The following is a 12,525-nucleotide window of genomic DNA, read 5'->3' as shown; positions in this document are numbered from 1 at the left end:
ACTGTGGCCTCAGGCTTCCCCATAATGGGTACTAATGTCTAAACTTCAAATGCAAAACAAATATCTTTACCCACTTTACAGATGTTTTAAGGTCCTTCAATGCCTAACGTCTCCTGATACACAAAACCACACACACTAAACACAGGACTCGCACAACACAACATACAACATCGTTACTTACCTCACCATAAAGCTTTCTAATGATCCCTTTTGCCAAACGTCACCCACTAAAACAAAACACGACACGACACGACACACACACGCACGACAGAACAGCAATACACAAGCCACACACTCACACACCATAGCACACAACACCATTACTCACCTCACACACCATCACACTGCCCCACTGATCCCTTTATGACAAACGTAACACAAAATACAACACTCACACAACACGGCAAATACACTGATCCCTTCTTCCTTTCTGTGTTTTTTCTTGTCTTTCTCATGTTTTCTTCTACCTACCTTTTTCTCAGCCTCCTTCCCTGTCATTCATCCCGTTTTTTTTCTGTTTTCCTTTTTTTTTTCTCGTTGTGTTCTTTCTGCCAAACGTAAACACAGAAAACCAACACACAACACACGCACAAGACGGAACACGCCTCGCAAAACCCGCTTCTAACCCCTAAACCCCTCCCGCTCCCTCAGGTTCTCCGGTGCCTAACGTAACTTGGTGGCGGGAAGACCAACTCCTGAGCGAGAAGTGGCAGCTCAAGGCCCCGGACCTGGTGGAGAACGAGCTCTGGGTGGAGAAGCTGACGCGGGAGTGGATCAACACCTCGCTCACCTGCGTGGCCGCCAACACTCACCTTGCCAACCCTGTGTCCGTCAGCGTCAAGATGGACATGTATCGTGAGTATTGAGAGGCGAAACGGGGATGTTAGGGGCGGGAAGGGAGGGATAAGGGAAGGTAGGAGGGCTGGGGGCAGGACGAGGATGAAGATGAGGAATAGGGAATGAAAGAAGGGAGGGCGAGAGGGGAGAGAGAGAGAAGGGAGAGAGAGAGAAGGGAAACAGAGGGAGACTGAGAGAAGGGAGAATGAGAGAAGGAAGGGAGAATAAGAGAGGGAAGGGAGAATAAGAGAGGGAGAGAGAAAAGGAAGAGAGAGAAAGAGAGAGAAAGAGAGAGAGAGAGAGAGAGAGAGAGAGAGAGAGAGAGAGAGAGAGAATTATTTACTCGGGTTTCTTGATAAAACAGCGAAATGTTTGGTTTGGTTGAGACGCGCAAATAAACACACACACACACACACACACACACACACACACACACACACACACACACACGAGAGAGACTTTAATCGTTAAATGAATCCGGTCTTTTTATTGACATATAACCACAATCCTTTCCCCGAATCTCTCTCTCTCTCTCTCTCTCTCTCTCTCTCTCTGCATGATCCCTTCCCTTCAATAATCCTGTTAGCGACTTTTATCTATCCATTCTCTCCCCTCCTTCCTTCTTTATTTTCTTTGGTCCTTCCCTTCTCCTTTCCCTTCAGTTTCTTCCCCGTTTACCTCCTTTCTTCATTATCTCTTTCCTCCTTACCCTTCTTCGCTTGTCCATGTCTTCTTTATCTTTTCATCCTTCCTTCCTTCCTTCCAATTTTCGTTTGTCCTTTGTTTCCTTCCCTTATTCCTTTATTCTTTCCTTTCTTACTTCATTTTTCCTTCTCTCCTTTCTTTCCTCTTTCATTTCTTTCTCTTTTTCTTGTCCTTTGGTTTTTTTCTTCATTCCTTTCCTACTTGTTTTTTTCCTTCCTTCCTTTTTTCTTTCCTTCCTTTTTTCCTTTCTTCCCACTTTCGCTAATGTCTTATTTTCTTGTCATTTTCTCTCCGTTTCTCAATATCTTTTCTTTTCTGTCCCTCCTTATCCACTTCTCTCCCTTTTCCTCTCTGTCTATCCATCCTTCCAACTCTCTATCTTTCTATCTATCTATCTATCTACCTCAAACACACCACACTCACACACGGCATTTTCTCCTTGCAGTGTTACCAACGAGCGTGATAGTGGTGAACCCCGGCCCGGCGCAGGAGGGGGACCAGGTGAGGCTGATGTGTACCTCCACGGGATCCCGGCCTTCCGCGACCCTTACCTGGACCGTGAGAGGAGTGACTCGCCCGGCTCAGAAGGAGGTGAGTAAGAAGGATGATGTGGTGGGCGTGAAGATAAGAAAGTTGGGTTCGTGGGGAAGGTGATGGCGGGTGAAGAAAAGAGGAAGGGAAAGTGAATGAGAAAAAGGTGAAGAGGAAAAGATGGGTTTGTGAGAAATTAAATAGGAAAATGAGTAAGTAGGGAAGGGAAAGTGTAGGAGGAGAAAGAAGGAAGGGGAGGTAAGTAGTAAAGAAAAGGGGAAGAGAAGAAGACTAGGGAAAAGAAGGAGGATAAATACAAGTTGGAAGAGGAGGAGGAAGGAGCTGACAAGTTAGAACAAATATAAAATGAGAAGGAAGGCCAAGAAGGGGGTAGAAGGAGGGTGAAAAGGGAGATATGAGAGAAAAGGAGATGGGCGGTGAAAGTAAATAGGAATAGGAAGAAGAGGAGGAGGAGAGGGTGGAAAGGGACAGGAAAAAGGAAGCACATGGATAGGAGAAGGAAGAAAAAACATGTAAATATCAAGAGTAAGCAGCTGAAGGTTCGTAGCAAGGGGATGAAGAGAGAGAAAGAAGAGGAAGAGAGGGAAAAGGAGGGGCAAGGCTGCACGCTGACAACGAACGACTAGTGGAAGTAATGCAATGATATAGTTGACTTGGCGTATGGGAGAGACCAACACACAAACAGACAGACCGTGGATACAGGTTCACGGATAACCTTTGATGGGTACCGAACCATTCTTACACGCATCCAGTCAGCCAGTCAGGTCGATCATACCTTTTATATATTTTTTACGTGTGAACAGGTGGGAGGCGAGGGGGCGTGAGGGGGCGTGAGGCAACAGAGACAGGGTGGTGGTGGTGTTGGGACGTCCTGGAGGGGGTGAGGAGTGACGAGTAGAGGGTGGGAAGTGCTTGTCTGATGGAGCGAGAAGTGTGGAAAAGTCTTTTGAAAACGGCAGTGAGGTGAAACAGTGCTGAAGGGGTAGGAGGAAGAGAGAAGGAAGAAGGGGTTGGGAAGGAGGAGGAGGAGGAGGAGGAGGAGGAGAAGGAAGTGAAGTGGAGAGTGTTTTTTGCATATTTTGTTGTGAGAGAAGACTGCGTTCAGGTGGGAAGAGAGCGATTCGTGTTGACAGAGAGAGAGAGAGAGAGAGAGAGAGAGAGAGAGAGAGAGAGAGAGAAGCCGTCCGTCTATCTATCCATCCATCCATCCATCGAGCCAGCCAGCCAGCCAAACAGACAGGCGGACTCTATGACTTCCTACTTGTATATTCTCCGAAACAGGGACAATATATGCTACGTAATGACGAGGGAATAAAGTAAGAGAGGCTCAGCGAGGTTATTATTATTTTGAGGCACGGAAGTCACGGCAACACACTCGTACACTGACTCCTTCACTGCCGCCGCCGCCTCCCCGCCACGCTCCGCCGCCAGCTATGCCAAAGCCGGTGAGCACACGCCGCGCCGCCTGGAGAAGCATCGAAGTCTGGATTACCGGGCGAGAGCAAAAGCGGGAGAGGAAAAGAACACGTGGGAAAAATAACTGTGAAAAAGTAAAATTCATCCAACAGAGGGAACGAAAATAGTAGATCCTGATAATCCAGTTTTTTTTTATAGAAACATTCGTAACCTGAAGTGGAAGAAAGTGACATATATAAAAGATGGAAATATATCAATGGAAGACACTGAGGAAATGTGATATTGTGGAAATCGTTTGAGTATTAGAAGTACATGAAATGATTTGTAAAAGCTAAATAAAAAAATAGAGAAAAATAACGAAAACATGAAGAGAAACACCAGAATGAACCCTTCCCCCCTTCATATTACTTTTTTTTTCATCTTTCATTATCGTCTTGTACAAGCTAAATAAATAACGACAATAAGAAGAAAAACAGCCGCAGAATGGACCTTCCCCCTCCCTTCCCCCCTCCCCCGTATCACTCATCCCACCGTTCGTAAGCATAAATACATGTCTGATAATAAATAAGAAAAAAAAAATAGGAAGAAGTGACCTGCTCAAGAGAACTATGACATTTCGAAGAGGGATGGATACAGACTCAATCGTGCTATAGTGAGATTTAATTTATTTTTATCAAACTGCGATTATAGTTCAACAGCAAAACGAAGTAGATGCCTTGAAAAAAGAAATTACGTACGTGCATTGGATAGGTGGGTGAAGGATAGACACAACCAAGAGTAAAGAAAAATAAATGAAAAGAGAAAGCTGCAAAAAAATGTTTCAAAATATTTCAAAGGAGACAAAGAGAGAAGTTATGAAAAATAGACGTAACATTTTGAAGTGAAATGAGTTTACGAGAAATATAATATGATCACATCTAGATTCGATTTGATGAGAGGAAGAGAGTAGGAGACTAGAAAACATAGACCACATCCAAACAAACTTGCAGGCAAAACATATATACCCCCTCCCCTCTCCCCCCTCCCAAAAAAAAGCCCACGCCGTACCTGATGAACCAAACATTTTAAGCGGCTTAGTTGCTTTAAGAGGGAGAGAGAAAAAAAGTTACGTTTATACCAAGAAAAATATAGGTAAAATATTGATGATAAAACGGATCAAACTTTTTTTCCCTAGTTCGAGGAAGGAATCTGTATATAAATGGGTGATGCAGGATTTTTAGAAGCACTTAATCAAACTTTAGGGTAATTTCCCGCGCACTTACGTCCCATCTTTCACTGTTCCCTCCCTCCCCCTCTTCCAGCGATGGGGGAGGAGGAAGGGGAGAAGAAGGGAGGGTGAGGGAGAGAAAAGAGGGGTTATGAAGGGATAGAGGAGGGGAAGGAAGATGAAAACGAGGGGGATATGATATTATGGGAATACGGAGAGAGAGAGAGAGAGAGAGAGAGAGAGAGAGAGAGAGAGAGAGAGAGAGAGAGAGGAACAAAACGAAGGGGAAAAAGGGGGAGGGAGAATGCAGAACAGTTCTCCCTCGTGCTGCTTGCAAATAAAATAGAAAATTGACACTCCTTTTTTTCTGTTGAGCGTTAGGGGAGAGGAGAGGGAGGGGAAAAAATCATGCGCTAACAAATAAAAAAAATCTTAACACGGACGTCGAATCTTTCTTTGCTGGGCTTTTCCTTTCCTTTTCTTTTTTACTTCCATTTGCGTGACGTGGAAAAAAAAACAGTAAAAAAAAAAAAGAGAGACACCTGCGGAAAGAGATTGAAAAAGACGCGGCTTTCCAACTCTTATGGGCAGCTTAATGGAGAGAGAGAGAGAGAGAGAGAGAGAGAGAGAGAGAGAGAGAGAGAGAGAGAGAGAGAGAGAGAGAGAGAGAGAGAGAGAGAGAGAGAGAGAGAGAGAGAGAGAGAGAGAGAGAGATAAAGGAAGAGAAAGACAGACAGACAGACAGAGAAAGAAACATAGGTACAGAGACAGAAATGAACTGATAAAGAGACAGACACACACACACATACAGACAGACAGAAAGACAGAGCAGGACCATAAGGAGGTTTAAATAATTGCGCCTTGGAGCATGAAGTAGTTAAATAATGAAGGGGAAGGAAGGTAGGAAGGAAGGAAGGCCTCTTAATACTCTTCCTTTTTGTGTGAGGTCTGAGCGGCTTAAGGGAGTAGCGTTTCCAGGAAGGGACTCCAAAATGACTTGAGTCGGTAAAGTCTGCCGCCACCTGGATGCACACGGCACGAGTTTCCTCCTCACTAGTTGCCATGTCGATAGAAGGTCCGATTCTTTACTTCTATTTTTTTTATCCGTTAAAGGAGAAACGCCAGGAGTTGAGGAGAGAAAATAACACCCGCCAAAACACACACACACACACACATACACACACACACGCTCTGCCATACGAAGAAAATAGAATGCCAGGGAGAGAAAGAAAAAAATGCTGCAAAAATAGAATAACCAAATTGATTTTATTAGTTTTGTTACATGTGTGAAAGTGTGCAGGAGAGGTGGTGTTTTTAAGGGTGTTTGTGTTTTCCTCTTCCTAGTAGTAACAGGAGCAACAGAAACAGTAGTAGTTAGAAGAGTAGAAGAAAAAATATTAGTAGGAGTATTAGTGGTTGCATTATCATTAACATTTATATCATTATTATTATTATTATTGTTATTATTATTATTATTATTATTATTATTATTATTATTATTATTATTATTATTATTAGTATTAGTATTATTATTATTATTAGTAGTAGTAGTAGTAAGTAGTAGTAGTAGTAGAAGTAGAAGTAGTAATAGTTGTAGAAGTAATAGTTGCAATAGTAGTGGTAGTGATGATAGTAGTAATATTTTCAACTGTTTTTTGTGTCGTAGTAGTAATAGAAAAAAATAATTGCAGTTGTAGTAGTCGTAACCGTAGTCGTGGTAGCAGTAGTCGTAGCAGCAACAGCAGTAATTGTAGTGGTAGCAGCAGCAATAGTAGTAGTAATAGTAGCAATAGTAGCAGTAGTAGCAGCAATAGTAGTAGTAATAGTAGCAATAGTAGCAGTAGTAGCAGCAATAGTAGTAGCAATAGTAGCAATAGTAGCAGTAGTAGTGGTCATAGTAGTAGTAGTAGTAGTAGCAATAGTAGCAGTAGTAGTGGTCATAGTATTAGTAGTAGTAGTAGCAATAGTAGCAGTAGTAGTGGTCGTAGTAATAATAGTCGCAGTAGCGGAAGTAACATGGGTAATATCAGTCGTGGGAGCCGCTGTTGCTTCCATTGCTGTTTGTCCTAATTTTTGTTCTCGCGCCACCCAGTAATTAGTTTGCAAGTGTAATAAATGACTGTTGTTCTGATTATGAGGGGGAAAAAACAAAATTATGTCGAGTCAGCTGGTTCTCCACACGCTATTAATATTTTTTTTTTTACAACCAATTATAGTTTTTATTTTTACTTCTTTTCTTGCCGACACAACATTATCCGGGACGATTTTTTTTATCTCCTTTTTTGAGCGTCATTCCTTTCGCGGTTGGCATTTGTTTTTACCTTTGCTGATGTTGCGCCTATCACTGTCAGTACCCCATCAACATCATCATCAGTATCGTTATTATCATATTTATCTTCCCTCCCTCCTTTGCCGAGCCTCTATTCCTCCTCCTCCTTCTCTTCCTTCTCCTTCTCCTTCTCCTCTCTCTTCTCCTTTTCATACCTTATATCGACCTTTAACGTTTATAGTAATTCTCTCTCTCTCTCTCTCTCTCTCTCTTTCCTTTTTCACTTGTTCTTCCTCTTACTTGCACTTCCACCCATGTGTGTGTGTGTATGTGTGTGTGTGTATGTGTGTGTGTGTGTGTGTGGGTGTGTGGTAATGTCAGCGGGTGTCCGTGCCGCGTAAAACCGTGTAATATCCTCGCTTTTTTTTAACTGTGTCTATAGAATGCGTGTAATTCGTATTCATTGTGTCCGGGCCGCGGCGTTTCGGGACCGGTGCGTGTTTTATGAATTCACATCGCGGTGGTGGAAGATTATTTTTCGTGTTTTTTTCATAATTTCCTGTCCCCTCCTTTTTACGCGACATGTTTTTTTGTGTTTTGTTTTTGGTTTCTTTCTGTGATGCATGGCGAGAGAGCGAAAGAGCGAGGTCATGCGAGGGGACAGTTGAGGTTTATACATTAATTTTGTTGCTGTTGTTGTTGGTGTTAAAGTATTACCACCCGCGTCTGCCTCCACCTAACCTACCACCGGTGCAAGAAGGGGTGTTACTGGTGGTGGTTGTGGTTGTTGTGGTTGAGGTGGTAGTGGTTAAGGGAGGTGAGTGTTTGGAAAGAGAAATGGAGAGAATTGGATATATGAGAGAAGGAAAGGAAGAGAAAAGCAAAGGCAAAATTGGTGTAAGGAAAGGATGTGGAAAGGGAAGAGGAAAAACAAGGAAGGCGATGAGAGAGAGAGAGAGAGAGAGAGAGAGAGAGAGAGAGAGAGAGAGAGAGAGAGGGGGGACGATGAAAATGAAGTCAAATGAAGTGTAAGGTAAAATTTGCCGAGTGGCCAAAGACTACCCACATGCTGTCCTGACGACCACACATCAACCTTCAACGTAACCTTCGACGTAATAAAAAAAAAAGCAAAGACAGAAGGGAGGAGGTAGTGAATGAAAAACGAGAAAGGAAAATGAAGGTTGAAGGTGAAAAAGAAGTGTAAGGTATGTTAAGTCTAAAGCAAGTGATGGAAGAGGGAGAGAATGAGAAACGAGAAAGGAGGGAAGAGGAGAATATGTGCCGTGAGGAAGATAAAAGCCGGGCGAAAGAGGAAAAAAAAGAGTGATCTGTTAACTGATAAGCGATAAGAAAGGAGGAAGAAAAGAGGGAATAATGAGATAGAGGATGAAGAGAGGGGATCAAAGAAAGGAAGTAAAGAAGAGAAGAAAGAAAGGGATGAATAAGAAGGATGTTTGAGGTAGGAAACAGGAGGGAGGTTTGAGGGAAGGAGGAAGGAAGGAGAGAAGGACATCAAAGGAGGGAGAGTGAAGAAGAGGAAGTGTAACGAAGATAAATGAGAAGGTGTAACGGAGGAAGGCAGATGAAGGAGGAGGATGACAGAGGTGTGGGGGAGAGAGATTGAAGAAGGGAGTGTGATGCATGAATGGAGGGGGATTTTTTTTTTTTTTGCCATCAGCCCTTTTTTTGTTGTTGTTAGGAGGGGGAATGAGAGAGGGAGGGAGGGAGGAAGGGAGGGAAGGTCTTTTTGTTTATCTGATCGAAGGAGTATGGTTATAATTCTCCCTCTGTTTCTCTTCCTTCTTTCTCCGTCTTCTTCCTCTACCTTCTCCTCCTCGTCCACTTATTTACCTTTCTCTCTATGGTACCAAATATCTCACCAATGGATTGATATGTAGTCACCTTCTATCAACGTTGCTAGATTGTCGTATTCAGCCGATCATATTTCCCGACTTCATACCCCCAAACTGTCTTCTGGGCTCCACTAACGAAACTAATTTATAGATATCGTTAAAAGAGTTAGATTCTGATGTTTCTTGGCAATAGTCAGGCGTCAGAAACAGGTAAATACTATGCTCTGAGTACAACAATCTGGCAACGGTGCATTCTATACGTCAGAGCTTCCTTAGGTGAACATCTCAAACTAATTAACTTCGATGAAAACTGACTCTTCTGTTTTTTCTTTAATTTCCTCTGTAAATCTCACTAACGCCTTCCTTTGAGACAATAATCATATCTACCCCTTGTATGTATGTATCAGGACACCTCACCTCCCGAAATTGACCTCTCTTTCGGCCACCTCTTTTGATTTTTTTTTTGTAGGAGCAGCGTGTAGCGGGGTTTTTATTTATTATTGTTTCCTTTTTTTGTGCCCTTGAGCTGTCTCCTTTGTTGTTAAAAAAATATGTGTGTTTCTCTACAGAGCATTCTTCACGACTTATTTGAAAACATTATCATCTACCCTCTTCTGCTACACATCGCTCTCTAGAACCTCTCGTCATTCTACAAACCACACTATTCCAGTCTCATATCCACCAGAACCTCACTCATATATTCCCTTTAAACACTCACATTCACGCCTTCCTTCATGTGTCCCATTCCGCCATTCTATAAACACTTGCACTCTGTCGTATATCTTTCAGAACCTCACTCGTGTCTCTCCTTTAAGCACTCACATTCACGCCTTCCTTAATGTGTCCCATTCCGCCATTCTATAAACACTTCCACTCTGTCGCATGATTTTCAGAACCTCACTCATGTCTCCCCTTTAAGCACTCACATCCACATATTCCTACCTGTATCCCATTGCCTCATTCTATAAACACTTCCACTCTATCGCATATCTTTCAGAACCTCACTCACGTCTCCCCTGTTAGCCCTCACCTCCACCCCCTCCTTTTCGTGTCCCTCAGAACCTGGTGTACGGCAAGATGACCAGCTCGACGCTCATCACCAACCTGACCCGCGAGGACCACAACACCACCGTCACCTGCTCCGCCACCAACCCCGCCGCCCCCGACGCGCCGCTGCACAACTCCACCACGCTGGTCGTTCAGTGTGAGTAGCAAGCACCACCTCCACTTTGCCTCCTGTCCTCCCTCTTTGCTTCTCTTTCTTCATGTCTGGCTTTTTCTTCGTTCCTTTTTTCCACTCTTTCTGATTGGCTTACTCCTTTATTGTATCCTTCTCCTTTCCTCACTGTCCTTTCCATTCATCTCTATCTCTATATTGTTCGCCAAAGCTTCTTTCTGCTGTTCTTTTGTCCTCTTTCTCTCTGGTTCCGTCTCTATATACCTCCGCCTCCTCCTCTCCGCCATCCTTTCTCTCTCCTTCCTTTCATCTATCTATATATCCATCCATTCCTCCCTCCCTCTTTTTTTCTTTCATTCTTTGTTCTTATCCTCTCTGTTTTGGTTCCTCTCTCCCTTCCTCCTTTTCTTTCTCCCTCCCCGCTTCCTTTCCTCTTCCTATCCACCCATTTCTGCCTCACTGTCTTCGTTTCTCTTTTCCTGCCTTATCTCCTTCGTTTATTCCTGCCTATTTCTTCATTACACTTACTCTTCCTTTCTGTCTCTCTTCCTGCTTCTCTTTCTCCCTCCATTCATCCCATTCTCCATTCCTCCCGTCATTTCTCCCTGCTACCTCTCCTTTACTTCTCTTCCCCTCTACCCGTCTACCTCTCTTATCAATGGTTGTGGTGGAGGGAGGAAGGGAAGGAGGAGAGGACAGGGGGGGACGGGGAGGAGGGAGGGACGGACGGGGAGTGTGGAAGGCGGGGTGAAGGGGATTGAATGGTCGTGTTGCAAAGGGGAACAGTGTGGCGGGTTACGTGAACACCTCCAGTTTTGATGTTTTTTATATTGGATGCACATGTTGGGGAGGGAGGGGTGGGTAGGGGTCGTCCTGTGTGTGTGTGGGGGGGGGATGGGGATCGTCGTGTGTGTGTGTGTGTGTGTCATCAAATACAAAAATCTGAATACGATATGATTTTGGTTTGGTCATATTTATATTTTTCATTCAGTTTTCTTCTGTGTATTGGCTTCTTCTATCTTTCTTTATCCTCTTTTTTCCCGTCTGCTCCTTTTCCATGCGATTTTCCTCATCGTATTGCTTCTTTCTATCTTCCTTAATTCTCTTTCTTCCCCCGTTCGCTTCTTCTCATCGCTCTCCCTTAATCCCTCCCCCCTTTGCCCCGCCCCGCAGATCCCCCCACGGTGAAAGCCTCGCTGGGTCGCTCTCTCAAGCCGGAGCTGCTGAAGGAGGGCGACGACGTGTACTTCACCTGCTCCGTGGCCGCCAACCCGCCCGCCTCCTCCATCACCTGGTATCACAAGGTAAGGATCAAGATTATTTACACAACCGATCCCGCCCCGTTTCCGGACTGCTGATAAAAGGGAATTTTCTAATCATTTACGTTTACGCTCATTTGCATTTCAAAACGGTTAGATCTTCTTTTTTTCTCTATTGCGTTTGGTTTATACACTTTTTTTTTCTTTCATCGTGGCTTTGATGTAGAAGTGTAACGTTTTCGGTGAGTTTGCGTCCGATTTTTTTTTATATATCTGCTGGAGGAGTGTTTTTTTTTTTCCATGTGTTTTGCATTTGATGTTTTTACGGAGCTTAGTAGCTGGCTGACCTCCGCCGTGTCTTCCCAAGGGCGTCCAGTTGGTGCAGAACGTCAGTGGCGGCGTCATCCTCTCGGCGGACTCGCTGGTGCTGCAGGGCGTGGGGCGGCGGCAGGTGGGGCGCTACACGTGCTCCGCCACCAACACTCTCAGCTCCGCCACCAGCAACCCCGTCACCCTCAGGATCAAGTGTGAGTGGCGGCCTTTTTCGGGGTCTCGGGGTCGCGATGATTTGTGGCGGGGTTCCTGCATGCTCGTACTCACTCGTTTGTTATTCAAGGATGAGTGTTACTTTTTATTTTCTTCTTGTATTTGTGGTCACGGTTGTGGATAATACATTTTCCTCCTGTTTTTTTTTTCATCTGCCAGAGATTATATGAATTTATGATATGCAAAAATTCGAGGTTTAGGAAATGAACATCGTGCAGTCTTGTATGTCTTTTGGAATTACACCTTAGCAAGTGCCTGATTGGAGACGAGTTCTGTTTTGACGTGTCCCGTGTCCTCCCTCCGCTAGACAAGCCGGTGTGCCAGACGTCCCCCACCACCTACTTCATCTACGACAAGCCCATCAACGTGACGTGCTCCGTGTCCTCGTACCCGCCCGTCAAGGCCATCCAGTGGCAGTGGAACAGCAGCAACGACGTCCTGAGCACCGTGATTACTGGCGAAGAGGACGAAGAGGAGGAGGAGCCGAAGGTGTGGGCGCAGCTGACGGTGGAGCCGACGCAGAGCCGGGAGGACCGAACACTGACCTGCTGGGCGGTCAACGAAATGGGCAAGCAGAAAACTCCCTGCGGCTTCTCCGTCAAGGTCGCCCGTGAGTAAAAACAGATTCATTCATTATCACTGCGATGCACTTATTTGTCTCTAGTCGTGCTTATTGACTCAAGGAATGTCTAACGTCTTTGCCG

At 44.5% G+C, this 12,525-nt stretch overlaps 1 protein-coding gene across 2 annotated transcripts in view; it reads left to right on the top strand.

Annotated features, from left to right (window-relative positions):
* The window catches only part of LOC127007417 (neural cell adhesion molecule 2-like), an 85,088-nt gene that overhangs the window by 63,284 nt on the left and 9,279 nt on the right, over positions 1-12,525 (top strand). For both annotated transcript variants that reach the window (XM_050878412.1, XM_050878411.1), the window contains exons 6-11: positions 652-855; positions 1,988-2,133; positions 9,899-10,043; positions 11,190-11,320; positions 11,643-11,802; positions 12,129-12,431. In XM_050878412.1, coding sequence (XP_050734369.1) covers positions 652-855; positions 1,988-2,133; positions 9,899-10,043; positions 11,190-11,320; positions 11,643-11,802; positions 12,129-12,431 — 1,089 coding nt within the window. The remainder of the gene's footprint in view (positions 1-651; positions 856-1,987; positions 2,134-9,898; positions 10,044-11,189; positions 11,321-11,642; positions 11,803-12,128; positions 12,432-12,525) is intronic.

The sequence above is a fragment of the Eriocheir sinensis genome, chromosome 35 (assembly GCF_024679095.1).
Source record: "Eriocheir sinensis breed Jianghai 21 chromosome 35, ASM2467909v1, whole genome shotgun sequence".
Taxonomy (NCBI): domain Eukaryota; kingdom Metazoa; phylum Arthropoda; class Malacostraca; order Decapoda; family Varunidae; genus Eriocheir; species Eriocheir sinensis.
The sequence above is the reverse complement of the archived record's forward strand: the minus strand, read 5'-3'. Positions and strand labels throughout refer to the sequence as shown.